The 27,366-nt window shown below is 44.1% G+C and overlaps 1 protein-coding gene across 6 annotated transcripts in view; it reads left to right on the forward strand.

Moving 5' to 3' along the window:
* LOC126298094 (uncharacterized) overlaps positions 1-27,366 on the forward strand; it is a 107,492-nt gene that overhangs the window by 46,274 nt on the left and 33,852 nt on the right. For 2 of the 6 annotated variants that reach the window (XM_049989411.1, XM_049989414.1), the window contains exons 5-7: positions 213-329; positions 9,070-9,207; positions 9,312-9,449. In XM_049989411.1, coding sequence (XP_049845368.1) covers positions 213-329; positions 9,070-9,207; positions 9,312-9,449 — 393 coding nt within the window. Of the gene's footprint in view, positions 1-212; positions 330-9,060; positions 9,212-9,311; positions 9,450-27,366 lie in introns of all 6 variants that reach the window. The other 4 variants (XM_049989410.1, XM_049989413.1, XM_049989409.1 and 1 more) reach the window with 2 other exon arrangements.

The raw sequence follows: 27,366 nt of genomic DNA on the forward strand, positions 1-27,366 counted from the left end.
TGTGCCACCAAATCCTGTATTTAACTTGTTCATGAGGTGGGGGAGATGTGAGAACTTCTATATAATAACTATTCATGAAATTTTTAACAAAATGTAGGAATGATTGAGGCAGGATGTCTAGAGTCAGGATTGTTGATCTTGAATATAGTGCAGAGTGTAATTCAGCATTTAATTTGAATAATTTTGTATAATTTTTTTGTTTTTGTTTTCAGGGCAATGATCAAAATATCGCACAATCAGCAAACATAAATAATGATGGTAGGGGACGATTTATCTCACTGGAAAATGAGAAACGGATGTTAGTGTCAACAATGAATACAGTCAGTGAGGTAAAACTAACAACATAAAGTGATACTCCTTAGTTCTTTCATTCACTAGGGACTTAATAGATCTGTGTGTTTTTGTTATGTTTGCTTTCCCTTGGTCTGTTTCCTTTGTACTTTAGACCTTTATCTTGTATATTGAAAATAAACTGATTATTTTATTATGAGTTGGAAGTGAACAATGCTGTCCCTTTGTGGTATGTGTATACATGTGTTAACTGTATTTATGTGGTGAGAACATCATGGTAAGAAATGATTTAAAGACACTTAGGCATGATAAGTAAAAGATTGTGAAAAGAACAGAGTATTGTTTAGCTCCTTGATAAAGGTGAGTCATGTACAGGTACATAAAAAAAGAGCAGCTATTTTTGTGTACTTCAGAACTAAATTTAATTGTGGAGTCTTTCAAGAGAGAGCACATGTACATGATAATCAATGTTCATAACTTTAATATTGAATTGGGTGGGTGAAGCTGTAATTTAGAATAGAAAAAGTGGAATTTCTGGAGTTACGGAGAAGAGAGGACAGAGATATGGGGGTCTAGACAAGTGAAGCAAAAGATGATACAGTGTGATGACAAAATTAAATCAGAGTAAAAAAATGTGTCGGTAGTGGGAACATCAGAATTGAGGAATGAAAAATAAATGGAAAAGTGAAAGATGAAAAATAGAAAATAACAGAAAACAAAAATGCCTAGAAAACAGTAAAGTTTTTCTGAATATACTTTAATAGCGGAAAGACTGAGGACTATTTGGTCTGAAGAATCAAGTGAAGATCGTGAAGTGAAACTGCTGCAGCTCAAGAACATCAAGCTTGAATTTGCTGTTTAGAAACTCCTCTGAAAGCAAGGCATGACATAACCGGTGGACAGTGTCATGCGTTACCTTGCTCCTCAGAAACCTTCACTCACAGAGACTTGAAGTTACTTCCCTCCTACGTAACATCACAGAAATGGAATTTTTTATGGGAAGCAGGGCAGACAAGTGAGTTTTTATAGCCTGAATCCCACTTATTTGTAACAATTTACCATTTCCCTTTAAACATGTACAGCTCCCAGATAAGAAAAATGTAGAACAGCTATTGAATTGTTCACCCTTTATTACAGATATTTTGTTTACTAGCTGGGAAGCCCGGTGTTGCCTGGGTATTTATTTATAGTTGTGGCTGAGACTTCATATGAGTGGAATTTATTTTTGACATATAAAGCATCTTTGTATACAATGTTTCAATTAGTATGATTGAGGACATGAACGAACATGGGAGTGAGCCAAATAGAGCTGGCCTTGTGGAAAGCAACTGACACTAAGGTCCACACCCACAGCACCCAATGTCTGACCTTATGCTTTGTTTATTGTCATGGCATAGCATAAGCTTACTAGAGATTGTTAGAAATAAGTGGGATTCATGGTATAAAAACTTGCTTGCGTGACCCACTCCCCATCAAAAATTCTACTGCTGTGATGTCACATTGGAGGAAAGGTAATTTTAAGCCTCTACGAGTGATGGGTTCTAAGCACTGAGACAATGGCTGATACTTTCAATCAGAGTTACAATGTGCCTTGCTTTTGGAAGGAATTTCCAAAGAGCGAGTTAAAGCCTGACATTCTCGAGCTGCAGCAATCATGATCTTCACTGAATTCTGCAGACTGCATAGTCCTCAGTCATTTAGGAGTATTCAGAGAGAGAGAGAGAGAGAGAGAGAGAGAGAGAGAGAGAGAGAGAGAGAGAGAGAGAGAGACTCGACTATTTTCTAGGCATTTTTATTTGTAAACAAAACAAAATGAAAATGAAATGAGTAGACACTCAAATCACAGAACAAGCTCAATAAATTTGTTTTCCCTAGCATAGAACATAAATAAAACCAACCGAAAGAAACAAAGCAGTGGCACTAAATTTTTAGTACACAAAGCAAAATCAGTAAATCCGTATAGCCTGGCCCAGTAAATGTGCTGTTAATTTGTACTTGTAAAGATCATATTGGGGCACTTATTTCTGTCACTTACATAAACTTTCAAAAATATGTGTCACCCAGTTAACAACAAACAGCACCATCAACTGTTCTTTGGTGTACTATTGCTTCTTTTGTGTACAGCACCATGATGTTTAAACATCTGAACTTCTAAGCAGAGCAGTTGATTCTAGGAACACTTTGAATTTATCTTTCTGCATGTTCAGATTCTGATTTTGATATGTTGTTCCAAGCTATGATCAGGTTATCTGTGAAAACCCCATAAAAATTTCTCTAGTAGTAACAACAACAGCAGCAATAATAATAATAATAATAATAATAATAATAATGTCATTCATGATTATCCAGGAGTCATACCACACAATATACACCAGTACATCAACGCAATAAAGCTACATCCAAACATATCTATACAACTACTGAAATCTGTAATTATTGATACATTCTCCTAAATGCAATGTAACATATACTGTACAGTTAAAAGGAAGCTACACTTGATCAAGGTCCACGTCACTTTCCATTTTTATCCTGACATAACTTCTGAGAAAGGAAAGAAATAATAATAATAATAATAATAATAATAATAATAATAATAATAATAATAATAATAATTTCTTTCCTTTCTCAGATGTTATGTCTGGATAAAAATATATATTCATATAATATCACATCACAGCCAATACAGATTAAGCGTGAAATATACCAAGGAGACTCATTAAGTCCTTTCTGGTTCTGCCTTGCTCTGAACCCACTATCCGACATGCTATATAATACAAATTATGCATACAATATTACTGGAACATACCCACACAAAGTCACATATTTGCTATACATGGATGATCTAACAGTGAGATGGAAGGATTCATGATTGCAATACAGGATCAAACAATAAACACCAGATATTACAGCAAGCATATTATTAAAGATCCCAATACCACAACAGATAAATGCAGACTTTGTAAACAACAAATAGAAACAGTAGATCACATCACAAGCAGATGTACAATATTAGCAAATACAGAATACCCCAGAAGACATGACACTGTAGCAAAAATAATACATCAACAGCTTGCCTTACAACATAAACTTATAAAACAACACATTCCCACATACAAGTATGTACCACAAAATGTACTGGAGAATGATGAATACAAATTATACTGGAACAGAACCATTATAACAGATAAAACAACACCACATAACAAACCTGACATCATACTCGCCAATAAAAAGAAGAAATTAACACAACTAATCGAAATATCCATACCAATACAACAAATATACAAAAGAAAACAGGAGCAAAAATTGAAAAATACATCCAACTGGCTGAGGAAGTGAAGGACATGTGGCATCAGGATAAAGTTGACATTATACCAATTATACTATCAACTACAGGAGTCATACCACACAATATCCACCAGTACATCAATGCAATGCAGCTACATCCTAACTTCTTATACATACAACTACAGAAATCCGTAATTATTAATACATGTTCAATTACCCGAAAGTTCCTAAATACAACATAACATATACCATACCGTTAAAAGGATGTGATCCACTGTTTCTATTTGTTGTTTGCAAAGTCTGCATTTATCTGTTGTGGTATTGGGATCTTTAATAATATGCTTGCTGTAATATCTGGTGTTTATTGTTTGATCCTGTATTGCAATCATGAATCCTTCCATCTCACTGTTAGATCATCCATGTATAGCAAATGTGTGATTTTGTGTGGGTATGTTCCAGTAATATTGTATGCATAATTTGTATTATTCAGCATGTTGGATAGTGGGTTCAGAGCAAGGCAGAACCAGAAAGGACTTAATGAGTCTCCTTGGTATATTTCACGCTTATTCTGTATTGGCTGTGATGTGATATTATATGAATTTGTTTGGATATTAAGTGTGGTTTTCCAATTTTTCATTACTATGTTTAGGAACTGTATCAATTTAGGATCTACTTTGTATATTTCCAATATTTGTAGTAACCATGAGTAGGGTACACTATCAAAAGCTTTTTGGTAATCAATGTATGTGTAGTGTAGCGACCTTTGTTTAGTTTTAGCTTGATACGTCACCTTTGCATCTATTAACAGTTGCTCTTTACATCCTCGTGCTCCTTTGCAACAGCCTTTTTGTTCTTTATTTATAATTTTGTTCTGTGTTGTATGTGTCATTAATTTCTGTGTAATGACTGAAGTTAATATTTTGTATATTGTTGGTAGGCATGTTATGGGGTGATATTTAGCTGGGTTTGCTGTGTCTGCTTGATCTTTAGGTTTCAGATAAGTTATTACATGTGTAAGTGTATCAGGGAATGTGTATGGGTCTGCAATGTAACTGTTAAATAATTTAGTTAGATGTGAATGTGTTGAGGTAAACTTCTTTAGCCAGAAATTTGCTATTTTATCTTTTCCAGGGGCTTTCCAGTTGTGAGTAGAATTAATTGCTTGTGTGACTTAATGTTGCAAAATTATCACTTCAGGCATTTGTGGTATCATCTTGTATGTGTCTGTTTCTGCTTGTATCCACCGTGCATGCCTGTAATGTTTTACCGGGTTTGACCATATGTTGCTCCAGAAGTGTTCCATGTGTGTTATGTTTGGTGGATTGTCTATTTTAATGTGTGTGTTACCTATTGTCTGGTAAAATTTCTTTTGGTTTGTGTTGAATGTTTGGTTCTGTTTCCTTCTACTTTCACTTTTTTTGTATCTTCTAAGTCGTTTGGCCAATGCTTGTAATTTCTGCTTCTTTTCATCTAATTGCTCTATTGCTTCTTGCTGTGAGATTTTACCTAACCTTTTTCGTTTCCCCCGCCCCCTGCTATTTCATTTCTTATAAATTGTGTTAACTGTCCGATGTCTTTTATCAGTTTTTCTATTCTGATCTGTAGCCTGTGTTGCCATGCTGGTTTTGTGGGTTTCTTTTGTGTGTTGGTTTGTTCTGATCTCTGCCTAGTGTGTATATTTAGTGTAGTGAGTGCTCCTATATAAACCAGAAGTTGTAACTCTTCCATAGTTGTGTTTTCATTTATTTTGTTATGTATGATTGTGTTGATAGTTTTTATTGTTGTTTTGACTTGTGGGTTATTTGGCGGTCTATGCAAGAATGGTCTAATGTCTGTATTTGTGCCTTGTATTCTATATATGCCAGCTGAAATTTTTCTTCTATATCTAACATGTGTGGCACTTCGTGTTCTATTTGTGCTTGTTCTGGTGGCTGTCTTAAGATTTCGTTTTCTTCTGATTGTTTAACTGATGTGTGTTGTTCTTTGTTTGTTTGCTCTGGGATGTTTGAGTTTATTATTATTATTATTATTATTATTATTATTATTATTATTATTATTATTATGCGTGGTTCAACTACAGGGTGTCTTTCAGCTAGACACCACTCTGACAATTTTTGTGTGTCTAACCTACCCCTGTTATCCAACTGGAGAAAGGAGACCTACAGCTGAACATGGAACCCAAACCAAATGTTATTTCTAGTCATTCCTCACATCATTGACCAGTGAAGGCTAGGTTAAAACGAGATTTATTCCTGCTGAGATTTATTCTTGCAACCTCTTGATTTCCAGGTGTGCACTTTACTGCTAGATCAACAGGCCCAAAATTTGATTAATAGTTTCGGAGATTAGCATGTTCAAACAGACAAAAGGAGAGACACAAAGGTTTTAAATAAAACCTTAAATCCCCCACCCCATGATTCAGTTTTGGTGAAATAGTGTGTGCATGTTGCCCCAAGCTGTGCTTGAGTACCTATGAAAACCCCATGAAAATTCAATTAGTAATTTTGGAGATTATCATGTTCAGACACAGACATGCCAGCTTTATGGTTTTATTATTTGTATAGATTGCATTTCACAAATGGTTAGTTTTGCTATAAGATTATTTGTGAATCATAGTAAGGAAAATACCCACAATCTAGACTGAAAACTGCAATTAAAGTGCCAGAAATTTGATTGCTGTCTCTTACTTAGACTTCATGTGTGGGTCCTCTATTTATTAAAAGAAAAAATGTGTAATGACTCAAAAAACAAAGAAATGCAGAGGTTGAATAGAAAGGAGAGAGATTAAGAGCTAATGTTAGGTGATGATTCAGGTAAAAAGAATACATGCATAGGCAAAATGTATCAAGTTGTCAGTTGCTGACGTTGGAGAAGACTCCAAATGATGTTTGGGATGATTGTTCTAAGCAGAAATTGTAGTGGTGGCTGGCGTAGTCTTAAAGTGAGATCAAATTAGCAGTGGCTATTATACATGGGCCAAGATATAATGTCTCATCCTGACATTGAAAGAGGAGATTTTTTATTTTGAAAAAGTAGTCAGTTTCTAATGAGTAGGTTTACTCTCTCAATTTCTGTCATGGAAGATTGGCAAAATATGCATCTAAACAATTGCCATAGCCTCCTTATTGGGCTTGGCATATTTTCCATTCACAAATATATTTCGTTTGCAACAATGAGTTTACGTTAGTGAGACAAATCTGATGAAAAGGATGGATGTTCTTAAGTTTCATATTCTAAATCGCGCAGTTTTTCTAGTGTCAAAACACCTTTGTGGGCAGGCGTATCATCCTAAAGATTACGCTCTTTATTTTGCACTCAAGGTGTCTTCTCTAAAAAAATTTCATCCATTTGGTCCTGAAGACTTCACTAGTTGTCTGTAAGATAATTGCTAAGAAGGATCCCTGTGACATCCAAGAAAACACATGTAAAACCCTTTTTGGCAAATAAAATCAATTGCCTTGTCTGGTGCAGAACCACAGGTTTCAGGCTACACTTTAATTGTAGTTTCAGTGCTGACCAGAAGTGACAGGTATCTCATCCACAGTAAAGACCAAAAAATTAATTGGGTTATTTTTTAAATTACTGAGAAATTTATTTTAGCATTTATCTTTGATCATTATTTAACAAATTTTGCACAAGGCTTCTTAGTAGATAATTGTTCATGATACGCTGAGGTGACAAAAGTCATGGGATAATGATAAGCACATACACTAGTGGCCATGGTATCGTTATACAAGGCATAAAAGTGCAGTGCATGGGAGGAGCTGCCATTTGTACTCAGGTGAATCATGTGAAAAGTTTTCGACGTGATTATGGATGCATGATGGGAATTAAGACTCTGAACGTGGAATGGTAGTTGGAGCTAGATGCATGGGACATTCCAATTTGGAAATCATTAGGGAATTCAATAGTCAAAGCTCCACAGTGTCAAGAGTGTGCTGAGAACACCAAATTTCATAGATAACGTCTCGCCGCAGCAAACAAAGTGGCCGACAGCCTTCACTTACCAACTGAGAACACTGACAATTGCGTAGCATTGTCAGTGGTAACAGACAAGCAGCACTGCGCAAAATAACCGCAGAAATCAGTGTGGGACATATGAAGAAGATATCCATTAGGACAGTGTGGCAAAATTTGGTGTTAAAGGGCTATGTCAGCAGACAAATTATGTGAGTGCCTTTGCTAATAGCTCGAAATCACCTGCAGCACCTCTCCAGGGCTTGTGACCATATGGGTGGACTCTAGATGACAGGAAAATCATGGCCTGGTCAGATGAGTGCTGATTTCAGTAGGTAAGAGCTGATGATAGGGTTAGTGTGTAGTGCAGACCCCAAGAAGCCATGGAACAAAGTTGTCAACAAAGCACTGTGCAAGCTGTTGGTGGATCCATAACAGTGTGGGCTGTGCTTAGATGGAATGGACTGGGTCCTCTGATCTTACTGTATCCTTTGATTATTGACTGGAAACGGTTATGTTCGGCTACTTGGAGACCATCTACAGCCATTCATAGATTTCTTGTTCCCAAACAATGGTGGAAGTGTTACTGGCCCACAATTGCTTATGACTAGTTTGAAGAACATTCAGGACAATTTGAGCTAATGATTTGGCCACCCGGATTGCCTGATGTGAATCCCATCGAATATTTATGGGACATAATTGAGAGGTCAGTCCATGCACAACATCCTGCACTAGCAACACTCTCACATTTATGGATGGCTATAGAGGCAGCATGGCTCAATATTTCTGCAGGGGACTTCCAACAACTTGTTAATTGCATGCCACGTAGGGTTGCTCCACTATGCTGGGTGAAAAGAGTCCTATGACTTTTCTCACCACTGTGTATATATACCATACTCCTTCATCAGATAAGCCAGTTACATCAACTGTCTCATGCATCTTTAGTCATTGATTGTTCAGGACACGTTGTGCACTTTCTCAAAGGTTCCACGTTTGGATGCAGTTTCTGGTTCTTCGCCGAAATCATCTTTGAGGGGAAATACAGCAGTGCTTGAATTCAGCTGCTTAGTTCTCATTCTTAAATAGTGAAATAAAACTTGTGATGGTAAATCTTAAGCAGCCTCAAATGAATTTTTGGTGGCAATAAACTGTCTAAACAGAGAATTTTATGGTGGCTTTGATGTCACTGCCATTTCTGTGCCAGGGTAAGAAATTTTCTCCTTACCCCATAATATGAGTGGGCAGCAGCTCTTAGTGGTTATCTCCACACTACTTTTTTAACCACAATTATTTCTGAACCTATTACTTTGAGAAGTTTGTATAGTTTGCAGCATAACTTTACATTCTGTAAACAAATCAAATTAAGTTGCCTATTATTTTTTTTGTTGATAGTCAGTTAAACTTAGTGCCCAAAACCTATTTATGTTAAAATTTTACCATGTTAATGTTTTTCAGCATTTTTAGTTCTGATTTTTCTTATGGTACTTCTTGATTTAGGTACATTGTAAGAATAATTGAATTTAGTACTTACAGGAAAATGCTAACTTGAGAGCTCATCTAAACTGTGAAGTGAACAAAAATCGTTCCCTTATGGAGAACCTGAGGAGGCTTGAAGCAGAGGTAGAGAGACAGGTGCATCAGTATGACATAGCTCGCCAGAACAACTCGGTGGCAAGTATTCATTTTCAGCCATAGCATATGAGCCCATTGAAGCTAATAGTCTCCATTGACAATTAGAGTTATTGTGATTTTTTATAAGCTTTCTTCAATTTTAGGTAGTTGCAGAATTGGAGAATGAACTTGATAATTGCAAGAGGCGGATTGCAGAGTTATATAGTATCATCAGTGACAAGGAAATGACAATAGCGTACTTATGTCAGAGTTTTGGTGGTGTAAATGAACGCGATTTTGCTGTAAGTAACCAGCAGTATATATCACATATTGTTCTAAGATGAATGAATTGGCTGTCAATAAACTTTACTTTTACTGTGTTTATAAGGGTATAAAATTCACTAGTAGCAACTGTTCAAAATATGAGCATATTACAGAATTTATCACCTTATCAAGTAATCTATGTTAAGATCATCTGTGGCTTGTTGGGACTTTATCTCCAGTTTATACTTTGACATCTGAAATAAGCACTGCAATTGTATGGAAGTATACTTGGACAGATCTAAGCTGGGAAATTTCCGTAAGGTGTACACCCAAAGGAAGCAGGTTACTCACATATTGGGTGAAAGCGTGAGCCTGCTTGAAGCAGTGCAACAGATCTCTACATTTTATATAGTGGGACAAGAATACGGTAGAAAAGGATGGCAGGATCAGCTGGCTACCCAAAATGATCAAAACATTCTTTCCCCACTTCAGTGGTCTGTGGCCAACTCACTATACCAGAAGAACAGTAGCATGCACATGCTGGTTGATCTGCAGTCTTACAAAAATGATCTCAAAGAAACTGTTCAGTAAAAAAAAAGGTAATTCTTTTGCATTTTATTGCCCCATGTAGTGTGGTGAACTTGCCTACCTTTCTATAAGTACACATAGTTATTCATATGTTTCGAAATTAAGTAACCCATCACATGAAAATCGAATAGTTTGCAGTAAAAAATATGAGTTGACACAGTTGGTTTGGTGCATGTTAGGTGCAAAATCATCAGGTACAAAATGTAGCTGACGTATTGAATTTCTTTTTTTAAACATGGGACAAGATATTATTCCTTCAGTCTCAAGAAAATGAATTACATGTAGTGCACAAGGGTGAACTATTCATAACCACTATCATATTTCATAAATGGCTGAAGATACCAAAATGAGTTTCTAACAGTCAATGTCATGTAAAAAGGACCATATGGTTAACATGTGAAACTTTCTTATCTACTGTGATATAGAAGTAATTGTAGGTCTTTTTGCCAATGGAATAATGTAATTTTCTAAGGGCCACCAGTAGTGGTGAAAAGAATTTGCAAGGTTCCAAACAATATAAGTGAAGAAATTACAAATTTATTTATCTACCAGTGATGAGCTTTTTCATAAGTTGTGGACTTGTCTTATGATCTGTTTTAGGATCCTGTTGCTATTGCAACTGCTTTAGCATGCTAGTAAAAATGAAGTTTGTGTAAACTGCACTTTGTTTTGGCAAATGAAGCAGAATCTAACATGAGTACAAGAGAAATGTATTATTTTACAACGGACCAATTACCACATTGTGCAGAAAAAAAACAGAGTAAAAAAATGAATTATATGGTTCCTTATGCAATTGGGAAATGGTGGCCAGAACTTGAAGAACAAACTGAATGAGATTTTTTAATGTTCTGAATAAAGTGAATGGAACAGACGATGTAATTAAAAAATTTAGAAAATATGATTTCTTACGTGCAGTTTTTATTCCATAAATAAAAACAATATGCAGGACAAAATACCTAATGTTTTTGCCTAAAATGTTAAGGGAAGATGAAACATATTGGTGATTTGTTTTGATCTTCACAATTACACTTTGCAATGGACTCATAAAATAATGACCAGTGCCTTTTCATAACCTTATTAACAACTGAATAAAGAAATAAACTTTGATTTATCAAATGGAAATATGATTTATTTCCTTGCAGAATAGTAATACTTGGTGAGATAAATTGAGTGATGTAACTAGTTTGTAGGTCTGGCAGAAAATTATAGAGTAAAAATGAATTTAAAATTTGAGTTTCCTGATGTCCTAAATGACACACTGCACAGAGATTTGTGGCACTTTCATCATTAAAATGCTTAATCACAATTACCTCATAAGTAACATATTGCCCATAAAAAGGTACAAGTCCCCCCTGTGGGTTCGGGGGTAAGAATAGGCCCACGGCATTCCTGCCTGTCGTAAGAGGCGACTAAAAGGAGTCTCAAACGTTTTGGCCTTGTGAGATGGTCCCTTACTGGGTTTGACCTCCATCCTTCTAAATTTTCCGAAGAGCGAGCCGATTGGGGAAGGGCGCCTTACAAGGAGCGATGTGTCCATCATGCATTACCATCTCTAGCCAGGTTTGTCGTCATCGCTTAGCAGTCCCGCTCACCTACCATCTCTTGGGCGTGGATTTGTTCTTGGGTGCAGTTTATTGCAGTCTGCTATGCTGTGTCGCTTTATGCGCCAATGACAATATTGGACTACATCACCTGAAATCCAGCACGGTAGCCAGTCCGTTGTGGTGGGGCCGCCATGTACCCTGTTGGTTGTAGCCCCCTGACTACACAGGGATCGCTCTGCTGATGCCAGCACCGTTAACTCCCCACGTATGCCAAGGAGTAGATGCCTATCTCCTTGGGGCATTGGGACTCCCGGCAATGGCCATCCTGCCAGGTGGTCGTTGCTGAGGCTGGGTGGCGCCCGTGGGGAGGGCCCTTGATAGGAGTAGGTGGCATCAGGGCGGATGACCCGCAATGAAGCGTGGTACATCATCTCTTGCTGGCGGCCAGCCGCCAGCAGTCTCTAAGCGTTCCAGGGCTCAATACAACGCAACTACATATGACCCCAAATCGTTCCCCTCCCTGGCTACACCATGGGAGGAACGAAAGACTAAGGATGCCAGCGAACCATACTCGCCCCGCTACCTGGTATGTACGAGAGCTGATGGTGAATCCTTTACATCCATGAAGCCTCAGTTCTTCGTTGAGCACTTAGAGGACAAGTTCGGGGAGGTGGAGGGCTTGTCCAAAATGCGCTCGGGCTCGGTTTTGATCAAATCGGCGTCCTCCGCCCAGTCCCGCCGGTTACTCGATTGTAACAAGCTGGGGGATGTTCCGGTTACAATCACGCCCCAGAAGAGTCTTAATATGGTCCAGGGCATAATATTCCATCGGGACCTTCTCTTGCAGTCCGATGACGAGCTTTGCGCCAATTTAGAGCGGCGAGGTGTTCACTTCGTCCGGCGCGTACGTCGTGGTCCAAGGGATAAGCAGGTTGCCCCGGTGCCTTCATCTTGGCCTTCAAGGGTGATACTTTACCTGAGAAGGTCAAGGTGATGGTCTATCGTTGTGACGTCAAGCCATATATCCCTCCCCCGATGCGGTGCTTTAAGTGCTGGAAGTTCGGGCATATGTCTTCCCGCTGTACTTCCAGCCTCACATGTCGAGATTGTGGACCCCCATCACATCCCAATACTCCATGTGCTCCGCCTCCCATCTGTGTAAACTGCGGAGAGCACCACTCGCCTTGCTCGCCGGACTGCAGGATCTTCCAGAAAGAGCGCAAAATCATGGAGTATAAGACCCTGGACCGCCTGACATACACTGAGGCCAGGCAGAAGTTCGAATGCCTCCATCCTGTTCGAATGACTGCCTCTTGCGCCGCGGCTACTACTGTTATGGCCCCATTAGCCCTCCCTTAGACTGCCACCTCTCAGAGCCGGAATGCTACACCTGCCCCCTTGATGGTGGGGGGCACTTCCCTCCCTGCTGCTCCTGCACTACCTGCCTCAGGAGCAGCAACCCCCCAACCATCGGGGTCATCAGTCCCCACTTCTAAGCTGGGGAAGCCTCAAACTTCCCCAGCTCGAATAGCACGGAAAGGGTCCCTTGGGTCCCTTCCTTCCCAGGTTTCCGCCTCTGGGAAGGGTGACGTCAGCCAATGGAAGAAAAGCAGACCAGCGGCTGATCGCAGGGCTTCCCGCTCCTCCTCCGTCCCGGAGACTGACTCGCTGGAGCCTCCCAGCCAATGAAACCCAAGGACCAGAGAGACAAGACGAAGAAGAAGACCTCTAAGGCCAAGGAACATGCGGTGGCATCCACCCCACTGCTCCCTACAGGCTCTGCGTCCGAGGATAAGGTGGAGATCCGGGCGTCCGCTGAGGACCTGGATCTTGCCGGACCCTCAGACACCATGGAAGTAGATTGTACTGGTCCTCCATCGGTGGCAGCAGGTGACCCAGTGGCGTGATCTGCCTCCTCGGCCCCTTCACGCCTTTTTCGGATATGGACAAAGCGATACTCCAGTGGAACTGCAGCGCTTTTTTCCACCACCTTGTTGAGCTTCGCCAACTCATCAGCAGTCACCCTTTCCTCTGCATTGCCCTACAGGAAACTTGGTTTCCGGCAATGCGGACCCCTGCCCTACGTGGGTATCGGGGTTATTACAAGAACCGGGCAGCTTATGCGAGGGTATCTGGTGGAGTCTGCGTCTACATCCTCAACTCTGTCTACAGCGAATGTGTACCTCTTCACACACCTTTCGAGGCTGTCGCTGTAAGGATGTGGACGCCTCAGCCTATTACTGTCTGCAGTTTGTATCTTCCGCCAGATGGTGATGTCTCGCGTCATGTGTTGGCTGCATTGATAGCACGACTGCCTCCTCCTTTTGTGTTACTGGGCGACTTTAACGCCCATGACCCCCTGTGGGGTAGCGCCGCGATTACTGGCCGGGGTAGAGATGTCGAGACTCTTCTCTCGCAGCTTGACCTCTGCCTCTTAAACACGGGAGAGCCGACACATTTCAGCGTAGTCCATGGCACATTTTCGGCCATCGACCTTTCTATCTGCAGCCCTCGACTTTCACCATCCATCCACTGGAGTGTCCATGACGACTTATGTGGCAGTGACCATTTCCCCATCTTTCTGTCACTACCACAGCGTCACTCTTCTGAACGCCCCTCCAGATGGGCTCTAAATAAGGCTGATTGGGGCTTGTTCTCCTCTCTCGCCACTATCGCACTTCCTTCCCATGACACCATTGATGCGGTGGTTCAGTCGGTCACCACCGGCATCGTTTCTGCGGCGGCATCTGCGATTCCCTGTTCATCCGGGTCCCCTCGGCGGAGGACTGTGCCTTGGTGGGCGCCCGAAATCGCAGAGGCGATTAGAGATCGCCGGCGGGCTCTTCAACGCCATAAGTGGCACCCGTCCTTGGAGAACCTCATCGTTTTCAAACAGCTCCGTGCCCGTGCCCGACGCCTTATTCGCCAACGGAAGCAGGAGTGCTGGGAACGGTATGTTTCCACCATTGGCATCCGTACCTCTGCATCGCAGGTTTGGGCTAAGATTAGGCGACTCCATGGCTATCGGCCACCTGTCTCTGTCCCTGGGCTTTCGCTGAATGGAGTGATGTGTCCTGACTCCGACACGATTGCGGACCGGTTAGCAGCGCATTTTGCTCAGTGTTCCGCATCTACGAATTACCCACTGGCCTTCTGCTCCCGGAAAGAGCGGTTGGAAAGTTGGAGGCTTTCCTTTCACACGCGCCACGCGGAGTCGTACAACGCTCCTTTCAGCGACTGGGAATTCCAGAGTGCACTATCTGCTTGCCCTGATACGGCTCCTGGGCCAGACCGCATCCACAGCCAGATGCTGCAACACCTCTCTGTGAATTGCCAGCAACGCCTCCTAGATGTTTTCAACCGCATCTGGGTTGAGGGTGTGTTCCCGTCTCAATGGCGAGAAAGCATCATCCTCCCCGTGTTGAAACCTGGCAAGAACCCGCTGGAGGTGGACAGCTACCGCCCCATAAGCCTCACCAACGTTCTTTGCAAGTTGCTAGAACGTATGGTGAGCCGGAGGTTGAGTTGGCTCCTCGAGTCTCGAGGCCTTCTGGCTCCGTCTCAGGGTGGGTTCCGTAAAGGCCGCTCTGCCGTCGATAATCTGGTCTCCCTAGAGTCTGCCGTCCGTACAGCCTTTGCACGCCGCCAACATCTGGTTGCCGTCTTCTTCGACATTCGGAAGGTGTACGATACGACTTGGCGATATCACATCCTGGCCACGCTTCATGGGTGAGGTCTTAGGGGCCCGCTCCCGATTTTTATTCAGAATTTTCTGTCGTATCGTTCCTTCCGCGTGCAAGTTGCTGTGTCCCATAGTTCCTCCCGGGTCCAGGAGAACGGGGTCCCACAGGGGTCTGTCCTCAGTGTCTCCCTGTTTTTAATTGCGATCAATGGGCTCGCTGAGGCGGTGGGATCGTCCGTCGCAGCTTCGTTGTATGCAGACGACTTCTGCCTCTACTACAGCTCCACTGGCATTGCAGTTGCTAAGCGCCAGCTGCAGGGGGCTATCTGCAAGGCGCAGTCGTGGGCTGTAGCGCACGGCTTCCAGTTTTCGGCTGCTAAGACCTGCGTTATGCATTTCTGCTGGCGTCGCATGGTTCACCCTGAGCCACGCCTTTACCTTGACGGTGAACCTCTTGCTGTGGTAGAGATGCATCGGTTCTTGGGACTGGTATTTGATGCCCGGTTGACTTGGCTGCCTCATATTAGGCAGCTTAAACAAACATGCTGGCGGCATTTAAACGCTCTCCGTTGCCTTAGCCACACCGGATGGGGTGCCGATCGGTCCACCCTTCTCCAGCTGTATCAAGCGCTGATCCAGTCCTGCCTTGATTATGGGTGTGTGGCTTATGGTTCGGCATCGCCATCGGCATTGCAGTTGCTGGATCCCATCCATCACTGCGGGATCTGAGTCACCACAGGAGCATTTCGGACAAGCCCTGTTGACAGCTTACTTGTGGAGGCTGGTGTTCCTCCATTGCGGATCCGGCGCGACCGACTTCTGGCCGCTTATGCTGCCCACGTTTGTAGTTTGCCAGGGCATCCCAACTACCGTCTCCTGTTCCCGCACTCGATCGTCCATCTTCCAGACAGGCGGCCCCGGTCAGGGTGTACGATCGCAGTTCGCATCCGGGCTCTACTGTATGGGATTGAGTTTTTTCCTCTCCCACCTGTTTTCCAGGCCAATCTCCGTCTGCCCCCTTGGTGTGTGTGCCGACCATGCATTCGGCTGGATTTGGCACAGGGTCCGAAAGACTCGGTCCCTCCTCCGGCCCTCCGCCGCCGCTTTGTTTCTCTCCTTGCCGAGTTTCCCGGACCTGCCGTGGCCTATACCAACGGTTCGATGGTCTCTGGTCGCACTGGTTACGCTCTTACTCTAGAGGATCATTGTGAGCAATGGTCGCTGGCACCCGGGAACAGTGTATACACTGCCGAGTTGGTTGTCATCTATCGCGCCCTAGAGTATATCCGCTCCCGCTCAGGTGAGTCCTTTGTCATCTGTAGTGACTCCCTGAGTGGTTTACGAGCTCTTGACCAGTGCTTTCCTCGTTCCCGTCTGGTGATGGCCATCCATGAGTCGCTCCATGCTCTTGCCCGTTGTGGCCGCTCTGTGGTCTTTGTTTGGACCCCAGGTCATGTCGGCATCCCGGGCAATGAGCGGGTTGACATGCTGGCTAAACAGGCAGTGAGTTCACCGGCTCTGGAACTCGGCCTTATGGAGTGTGATCTCCTGTCGCTTTTGCACCAGAAAGTGCTTGGTGCCTGGGGTGACGAGTGGCGCACCCTGCCCATGCCCAACAAACTTCGGGCGGTGAAGGAGACGACCGGTGTGTGGCGCTCCTCCATGCGGGCCTCTCGGAAGGACTCTGTCGTCCTCTGCCGGCTGCGCGTTGGCCACACGTGGCTGCCGCACGGCCATTTGTTGCGCCGGGAGGACCCACCGCTATGTCGCTGCGGGGCAGCTCTGACGGTGGTCCACATTTTGGTGGACTGCCCGCTTTTAACAGGACTCAGGCAGACGTTTGCGCTGCCTGATACCCTCCCTGCCCTTTTATGTGATGACGTTGCTATGGCGGACCTCGTGTTGAGTTTTATTCGGGCAGGGGGTTTTTATCGTATGATTTGAGTGTTTGTCCTTTTATTTCCTGTATTGACTTGGGCCTTTGGCCTGTGGTTTTAAACTGTGGGTTTTAATGTCATTTGGTGGTTGGCTTTTCCTTATTTTCATGGTCGGCCAACCACCTTCACACTCGGTGTGATTTTAGTTCCGTTTGTCTGGTCTTTCTGTCTTTCTTGTATTGTGTCGTCCCTTGTCTCAGTTCTCCGTTTTTAACGACTGACAGCTTTTATTTCGTGTGATTTTATCATGGAACAAGGGACCGATGACCTTAGCAGTCTGGTCCCTTCAATCCCACACCCAACCAAGGTACAAGTGGAGTGAAGTGCAGTGAAGTCAGTATCAGCATGGTAAAGTTTGTTAGGTGAAATGCAGCAACTAATTTACTCTTTGTTATTTGCAAAGCAAACACATTTGCATTTGTTGAGAACTAGTGAGTGAAAATAAAAACTGCTTCTACTTTGTTCTTAACATTCATAATTAAAATGGGGTTTTTACACAAAGAAAACATGATTTTTTAAAAAGTGGATATTGTGGAAAGCGTATAGCAAAAAATTGGTTCTACTTCGCTTTATTTAGGTTGTCTGACGGACAATGCTCAGTAGTTCAAGCTTATCCTGTTTCAGTGAAGCGTTCTATCATTGAGAGAGTCATGAACTTCCAGGTTGTACAAGAACTTCAGAAAACCTGTAGGTCATTATTTTATGAACCTCGCCTTGTGACTCTGTGTTGGTGAAAATGGTTGAAGATGTTTTAATACATCAGAAAATATTTTAGGTGAAAATTGTAGGAACCAAACCAGATATAACACTCATTTGCCTCCTACTACAGAGTGAATCTGAATTGCAGTAATATCCTCAATAGCTATCCAATACAGTAATGACATTTCCAGGAAAAAATTCCACCAAATAACTCTAACTCTTTTCAAATAGTATCCTCCATACTTCAAATAACATGATGAACTGTTCTGTAAATCTTATGGCATAATCTTGTATAACTATCTTTTGACACTATAATTCATACCAGAGCTGATGAGCAGAGGTCAAGAACTTGGACAGCCTATTAACCTGTTTTGTCAGACCATGCAGCTTACACTTTTTAGACGGAAACCTTCCCACTTTGAAAAATGAGTCAGTTTCATATTGCTGTCTGACATTAGAAAGCAGATAACTGTCTAGTATTACGTGATGTATTTCAAGAAACTAAACCATGGAATAAAGTTCAAACTGTGAAGAAAAAAAAGTCAATTCTACTATGTCAGATCCATTAAATTCGTGATTATGCACTCTACATCTACATCTACATTTATACTCTGCAAGCCACCCAACGGTATGTGGTGGAGGGCACTTTACGTGCCACTGTCATTACCTCTCTTTTCTCTTCCAGTCGAGTATGGTTCGCAGGAAGAATGACTGTCTGAAAGCCTCCGTGCGCGCTCGAATCTCTCTAATTTTACATTTGTGATCTCCTCGGGAGGTGTAAGTAGGGGGAAGCAATATATTCGATACCTCAACCAGAAACGCACCCCCTTGAAACCTGGCTAGCAAGCTACACCGCGATGCAGAGTGCCTCTCTTGAAGAGTCTACCACTTAAGTTTGCTAAACATCTCCGTAACGCTATCACGCTTACCAAATGACCCTGTGACGAAACGCGCCGCTCTTCTTTGGATCTTCTCTATCTCCTCTGTCAACCTGATCTGGTACGGATCCCACACTGATGAGCAATACTCAAGTATAGTTCAAACGAGTGTTTTGTAAGCCACCTCCTTTGTTGATGGACTACATTTTCTAAGGACTCTCCGAATGTATTTCAACCTGGTACCCGCCTTACCAACAATTAATTTTATGTGATCATTCCACTTCAAATCATTCCGCACGCATACTCCCAGATATTTTACAGAAGTGACTGCTACCAGTGTTTGTTCCGCTATTATATAATCATACAATAAAGGATCCTTCTTTCTATGTATTCGCAATACATTACATTTGTCTATGTTAAGGGTCAGTTGCCACTCCCTGCACCAAGTGCCTATCCGCTGCAGATCTTCCTGCATTTTGCTACAATTTTCTAATGCTGCAACTTCTCTGTATACTACAGCATCATCCGCGAAAATCTGCATGGAACTTCCAACACTATCTACTAGGTCATTTATATATATATTGTGAAAAGGAATGGTCCCATAACACTCCCCTGTGGCACCCCAGAGGTTACTTTAATGTCTGTAGACGCCTCTCCATTGATAACAACATGCTGTGATCTGTTTGCTAAAAACTCTTCAATCCAGCCGCACAGCTGGTCTGATATTCCGTAGGCTCTTATTTCATTTATCAGGTGACAGTGAGGAACTGTATCGAACGCCTTCCAGAAGTCAAGGAAAATAGCATCTATCTGGGAACCTGTATCTAATATTTTCTGGGTCTCATGAACAAATACAGCGAGTTGGGTCTCACACGATCACTGTTTCCGGAATCCATGTTGATTCCTACAGAGTAGATTCTGGGTTTCCAAAAATGACATGATACTCGAGCAAAAAACATGTTCTAAAATTCTACAACAGATTGACATCAGAGATATAGGTCCATAGTTTTGCGCATCTGCTTGATGACCCTTCTTGAAGACTGGCGCTACCTGTGCTCTTTTCCGATCATTTGGAACCTTCCATTCATTTAGAGACTTGCGGTACACGGCTGTTAGAAGGGGGGCAAGTTCTTTTGCGTACTCTGTGTAGAAATGAATTGGTATCCCGTCAGGTCCAGTGTACTTTCCTCTGTTGAGTGATTCCAGTTGCTTCTCTATTCCTTGGACACTTATTTCGATGTCAGTCATTTTTTTGTTTGTGCAAGGATTTAGAGAAGGAACGGCAGTGTGGTCTTCCTCTGTGAAACAGCTTTGTAAAAAGGTGTTTAGTATTTCAGCTTCACGCGTGTCATCCTCTGTTTCAATGCCATCATCATCCCGGAGTGTCTGGATATGCTGTTTCGAGCCACTTACTGATTTAACGTAAGACCAGAACTTCCTAGGATTTTCTGTCAAGCCGGTAAATAGAATTTTAGTTTCGAATTCACTGAACGTTTCTCGCATAGCCCTCCTTACACTAACTTTGACATTGTTTAGGTTCTGTTTGTCTGAGAGGTTTTGGCTGCGTTTAAACTTGGAGTGAAGCTCTCTTTGCTTTTGCAGTAGTTTCCTAACTTTGTTATTGCACCACGGTGGGTTTTTCCTGTCCCTCAGTTTTACTCGGCACGTACCTGTCTAAAACGCATTTTACGATTGCCTTTAACTTTTCCATAAACACTCAACATTGTCAGTGTCGGAACACAAATTTTAGTTTTGATCTGTAGGTAGTCTGAAATCTGCCTTCTATTACTCTTGCTAAACAGATAAACCTTCCTCCCTTTTTTATATTCCTATTAACTTTTATATTCCTATTAACTTTCATATTCAGGGATGCTGCAACGGCCTTATGATTACTGATTACCTGTTCTGCACATACAGAGTCGAAAAGTTCAGGTCTGTTTGTTATCAGTAGGTCCAAGATGTTATCTCCACGAGTCGGTTCTCTGTTTAATTGCTCGAGGTAATTTTTGGATAGTGCACTCAGTATAATGTCACTTGATGCTCTGTCCCTACCACCCGTCCTAAACATCTGAGTGTCCCAGTCTATGTCTGGTAAATTGAAATCTCCACCTAAGACTAAAATATGCTGAGAAGATTTATGTGAAATGTATTCCAAATTTTCTCTCAGTTGTTCTGCCACTAATGCTGCTGAGTCGGGAGGTCGGTAAAAGGAGCCAATTATTAACCTAGCTCGGTTGTTGAGTGTAACCTCCACCCATAATATTTCACAGGAACTATCCACTTCTACTTCACTACAGGATAAACTACTAGTAACAGCGACAAACACTCCACCACCGGTTGCATTCAATCTATCCTTTCTAAACACCGTCTGTGCCTCTGTTAAGAAACGCTCAGCAGAACTCTACAGGTAAGTACAAATTGTTAGACATGTTGCTATATAGAACATGATTCATCACTTCATGTGATGCTCTTGCATTATTCTAGCATCCAGCAGTGATCTGTTTTGATGGGTAGTGCACAACTGTAATTGTGGCAAACATTCAGATTTATGCTCATTATTCCTGTACTGCAAATTTCCCACAGAATGTAAGTGTGATCACACATCAATGGTATGAGTACTGCAATCATTTTCTGATGCCTATTGAAAGCCTATGGTAAATTTTCTCTGAAAGAGCTTGCTGCTCTCTTAACAATATTGTTGACATCCACCATGTGATGCAATGCTTGGTGCTGAGGTTTTGTATTTTTATGGTCTTACAATCACACATTACTCGCAATCAATACCTTCACTGCAAGATAAGTGGTGATGTTGCTGGTGACAGTGCCACTAAAGCAGAGGTACTAAACATGGTTTTCCAAAATTTCTCCACTAAAGAAGATGAAGAAAATATTCCAGAATCTGACCGACAACTACTGCCAACATGTGTGACTTAGAAGTAGATATCTGCAGCGTAGCAAAGCAGCCTAAATCACTTAATAAAGGCAAGACCTCCAGCCCCTCCCTACCTCACCCCAGCCCCTCCCTACCTCACCCCAGCCCCTCCCTACCTCACCCCAGCCCCTCCCTACCTCACCCCAGCCCCTCCCTACCTCACCCCAGCCCCTCCCTACCTCACCCCAGCCCCTCCCTACCTCACCCCAGCCCCTCCCTACCTCACCCCAGCCCCTCCCTACCTCACCCCAGCCCCTCCCTACCTCACCCCAGCCCCTCCCTACCTCACCCCAGCCCCTCCCTACCTCACCCCAGCCCCTCCCTACCTCACCCCAGCCCCTCCCTACCTCACCCCAGCCCCTCCCTACCTCACCCCAGCCCCTCCCTACCTCACCCCAGCCCCTCCCTACCTTACCCCAGCCCCTCCCATCCTCCTCCCTCCTCCTCCTCCCCCATTCACCCCCCCTCCTCCTCCCCCTTCACCCCCCCTCCTCCTCCCCCTTCACCCCCTCCTCCTCCTCCCCCCTTCACCCCTCCTCCTCCTCCCCCTTCACCCCTCCTCCTCCTCCCCCTTCACCCCTCCTCCTCCTCCCCCTCTTCACCCCTCCTCCTCCTCCCCCCCTTCACCCCTCCTCCTCCTCCCCCCTTCACTCCTCCTCCTCCCCCCCTTCACCCCTCCTCATCCTCCCCCCCTTCACCCCCTCCTCATCCTCCCCCCCTTCACCCCTCCTCCTCCTCCCCCCTTCACCCCTCCTCCTCCTCCTCCCCCCCTTCACCCCTCCTCCTCCTCCCCCCTTCACCCCTCCTCCTCCTCCCCCCCTTCACCCCTCCTCCTCCTCCCCCCTTCACCCCTCCTCCTCCTCCCCCCTTCACCCGTCCTCCTCCTCCCCCCTTCACCCGTCCTCCTCCTCCCCCCTTCACCCGTCCTCCTCCTCCCCCCTTCACCCGTCCTCCTCCTCCCCCCTTCACCCGTCCTCCTCCTCCCCCCTTCACCCGTCCTCCTCCTCTTTTCCCCCCTTCACCCGTCCTCCTCCTCTTTTCCCCCCTTCGCCCCTCCTCCTCCTCTTTTCCCCCCTTCGCCCCTCCTCCTCCTCTTTTCCCCCCCTTCACCCCCTCCTCCTCCTCTTTTCCCCCCTTCACCCCTCCTCCTCCTCCCCACCCCCTTCACCCCTCCTCCTCCTCCCCTCCCCCTTCACCCCTCCTCCTCCTCCCCTCCCCCTTCACCCCTCCTCCTCCTCCCCCTCCCCCCTTCACCCCTCCTCCTCCTCCCCCTCCCCCCTTCACCCCTCCTCCTCCTCCCCCTCCCCCCTTCACCCCTCCTCCTCCCCCTCCCCCCTTCACCCCTCCTCCTCCTCCCCCTCCCCCCTTCACCCCTCCTCCTCCTCCCCCTCCCCCCCTTCACCCCTCCTCCTCCTCCCCCTCCCCCCTTCACCCCTCCTCCTCCTCCCCCTCCCCCCTTCACCCCTCCTCCTCCTCCCCCTCCCCCCTTCACCCCTCCTCCCCCTCCCCCTCCCCCCTTCACCCCTCCTCCCCCTCCCCCTCCCCCCTTCACCCCTCCTCCTCCTCCCCCTCCCCCCTTCACCCCTCCTCCTCCTCCCCCTCCCCCCTTCACCCCTCCTCCTCCTCCCCCTCCCCCCCTTCACCCCCTCCTCCTCCTCCCCCTCCCCCCTTCACCCCTCCTCCTCCTCCCCCCCTTCACCCCTCCTCCTCCTCCCCCCCTTCACCCCCTCCTCCTCCTCCCCCTTCACCCCTCCTCCTCCTCCCCCTTCACCCCTCCTCCTCCTCCCCCCTTCACCCGTCCTCCTCCTCCCCCCTTCACCCGTCCTCCTCCTCCCCCCTTCACCCGTCCTCCTCCTCCCCCCTTCACCCGTCCTCCTCCTCCCCCCTTCACCCGTCCTCCTCCTCCCCCCTTCACCCGTCCTCCTCCTCTTTTCCCCCCTTCACCCGTCCTCCTCCTCTTTTCCCCCCTTCACCCGTCCTCCTCCTCTTTTCCCCCCTTCACCCGTCCTCCTCCTCTTTTCCCCCCTTCACCCGTCCTCCTCCTCTTTTCCCCCCTTCACCCGTCCTCCTCCTCTTTTCCCCCCCTTCACCCCTCCTCCTCCTCTTTTCCCCCCTTCACCCCTCCTCCTCCTCTTTTCCCCCCTTCACCCCTCCTCCTCCTCTTTTCCCCCCTTCACCCCTCCTCCTCCTCTTTTCCCCCCTTCACCCCTCCTCCTCCTCTTTTCCCCCCCTTCACCCCCTCCTCCTCCTCTTTTCCCCCCTTCACCCCTCCTCCTCCTCTTTTCCCCCCTTCACCCCTCCTCCTCCTCCCCCCCCCCCTTCACCCCTCCTCCTCTTTTCCCCCCTTCACCCCTCCTCCTCTTTTCCCCCCTTCACCCCTCCTCCTCTTTTCCCCCCTTCACCCCTCCTCCTCTTTTCCCCCCTTCACCCCTCCTCCTCTTTTCCCCCCTTCACCCCTCCTCCTCTTTTCCCCCCTTCACCCCTCCTCCTCCTCTTCTCCCCCCTTTCTTCCATAGCCATTTCACCTCCTTGCTTGGTAATGACTGTTGTGCCAGGCGGCCAAGCAGGAGAGTTTCTGTGAATTTTGGAAGGTAGGAGACAAGGTACTGGTGGAATTAATGCTGTGAGGACGAGGCGTGAGTTGTGCTTGGGTAGCTCAGTCGGTAGAGCACTTGCCCGCGAAAGGCCAAGGTCCCGAGTCTGAGTCTCGGTCCAGCACACAGTTTTAATCTGCCAGGAAGTTTCATACCAGCACACACTCAGCTGTAGAGTGAAAATTTCATTCTAGAAGTTTGAATTTAGTAATTTGCACCATTCTTCTCTTGTTTATTTATAGCAGGAAACAAAAATTATCTGACATGGTAAAGAGTACAGCAATCAGTCACATGTGATGTTTATTGCCTATGGAGATTTCTGTCGCTCTGTGGCCATATAAAGAACCATTTACGATAAGGTAACACCAAAGCCTTATTAAATGTCAGTTGTATACACTTTAAATGCGAGTCACTCATGAGATACGTACCAGTAAATGTAAGTTAAAACATTAAAACCACTTGTAATGCACACTGTCCTGACTGAACTAATCATGTCAGTTTGATTTCACAGTCCTAACAGTGTGCTTCAGTGTCCTCTTTACATGTGTGATGCATTGATAACATGCATTAATGTTAGTTTACAATTCATATGTTTTACATTTTATTTATTATTTTATACTGTCTAAAAACTTAAGCACATAAAATGAAGAAGGTGGTGTAAAAGCAGTGACTAATGTTGTACAGTTATACATGGTAGTAATTTTGTCAACTAACAAGTGGCATCAGTTATAGCTGGATACTTTACAATTAAAGATGGTTTAAAAATACAAAACATCTTGTTCAAAATAACTAAGTTAGTAAAGTTTGTGGACAGACAAGAGTGGTGTTATAAGTTATTGTACTAGGAGCAGTTTGTTAAAAGAACTGGAAGTCTTTCTGTGTTTAAATGCACTCTCTCATAAGTTTCACATGAGAATAATTATAATTTCACACAATTTGGTGTTAACAGTAATACTTTCAACAGTGTCATGTAATAATTTGGGAAATACATTACTGGCCATTAAAATTGCTACACCACGAACATGTCATGCTACAGAAGAGAAATTTAACCAACACGCGATCTAGTGTCAAATGATTAGCTTTTCAGAGCATTCGCACCAGCTTGGCACCGGTGGTGACACCTACAACGTGCTGACGTGAGGAAAGTTTCCAACCGATTTCTCATACACAAAAAGCAGTTGACCAGCGTTGCCTGGTGAAACATTGTTATGATGCCTTGTGTAAGGTGTAGAAATGCGTACCATCACGTTTCCGACTTTGATAAAGATTGGATTGTAGCCGATCACGATTGCAGTTTATCGTATTGCGACATTGCTGGACGCCTTGGTCGAGATCCAATGACTGTTAGCAGAATATGGAATCGATGGGTTCAGGAGGGTAATACGGAACATCGTGCTGGATCCAAACGGCCTCGTATCACTAGCAATCGAGATGACAGGCATCTTATCCGCATGGCTGTAATGGATCGTGGAGTGACGTCTCGATCCCTGAGTCAACAGATAGGGATGTTTGCAAGACGACAACCCTCTGCACGAACTTTTCCATGGTCCAATTGTGGTCGGTGTTAGGGTTTTCATTTGACTGCCCCTTACCTTTGTCTCCAAAACTTAGTACTCCCCTGCAATCTAGAAGGAGTGCAGTCATAACTAGGTCATTATTGTCAGATCTTAGTGTCTGTTGGGATTGGCCCGTAGTAGCAAAATCCCAATTGTTTTGAATCAGTTCTCAAAACGGGGAGCTTCTCGTGATCACCTGCTCATTAAGTAGTTTCCTCCAAGACGATGCCTGGTAGTGAAAGATTTCTGACTTCTCCAACAGCTCTATATGCCTTCCCTTCTTGGAGAAGCAAGTAAGAAAATTAATGAAAAATTAAAATAATGTAGTGTAATTTTTCACCAAATGAAATTTACCACTTAAGAGTGATGAACCCATGTACTCCTACTCTTAAAGCACAAATAAAAGTCCATAAAAATATTTGTATATTAGGCTGATTTTTAACAGTGGAGGTGACCCTGTTAGAAAAGTAGCAAAGAAATGCTTAAATTTTTTTAAAAAGTGCTTTGTTTTTAACATTTAATACTCCATGAAAAAAGTTACGAACATGAAAAAGTTACGAAGTAGTTAGGGAGGGGGGAGGGGGGGGGGGGATAAAGGTGTCAAATGACATGAAATTGGCTTTTTTTTAGTTATGACTAATTTATACACCAATTTTCAGATTAATAACACCATGGAAATCATAATTGAACATTATTATTTTAAATGGGAAACATGCATTTCGTATTTACAGAAAGCACCTGTATGGGCAGTAGCATAAATTACACCTGAGACCAGACCATTCAGCACAGGAAGGCATACTTTAATTTCACCATCAGTCAGTTGTAAAAAAATAATTCCACTTTGAAGTACAGATCATGAAGCTAAGCTGAATACAATGATATATATTGCTAAGGTCAATAACAACTTGTATAACAACAAGGTAAACAAAAGGCAAAAAGAAAATGGTTTCTTTTTAGTTGACAGTAGCAACAATAAGTTCATTTGTTTACCATACTATGGCAAAATTAGTGATAGGGTGACATCAGCTTTTAGTAAAGAAAAAGTAAATGTCACATTTTCTGCTCTGGGTAGTTTGGCTAGAATTTTAAAGAATATTATTGAAACAAGAATTCTTTTCTGTAGGTCGGGTGTCTATAGAACTGAATGTCTTGACTGTGGTGCTTGTTTTGTTGGACAAACTGGTAGACAGGTTTAGTGAATGTGTTGTATTAGACTGTAAAAATGCAGCATAAAAATCTAAGTTCACTGCCCACTGTCTTGAAAGTGGTCATAGTGTACCATTTTCGTCCACACACGTGAGGATGTTCCACTCATGCGAAAAGGGTAGGTGTATAGACCTTTTGGAGTTTGAAATAGTTGTCTTGAAAGCATTGTCTTGTAGGACACTACTTAATAAGCAGATGGCCATGAGAAACTCCCAAATTTGGGTACTGTTTAAAAATCATAGGAACTCGGCTACTGTGGGCCAATCCAAAGAGGCTGATCTAACAGTAACAACCTAGTTATGATTACAATCCTTCTACATAGCATACAAGTACAAAATT

The sequence above is a fragment of the Schistocerca gregaria genome, chromosome X, assembly GCF_023897955.1.
Source record: "Schistocerca gregaria isolate iqSchGreg1 chromosome X, iqSchGreg1.2, whole genome shotgun sequence".
NCBI classification, from domain to species: Eukaryota; Metazoa; Arthropoda; class Insecta; order Orthoptera; family Acrididae; genus Schistocerca; species Schistocerca gregaria.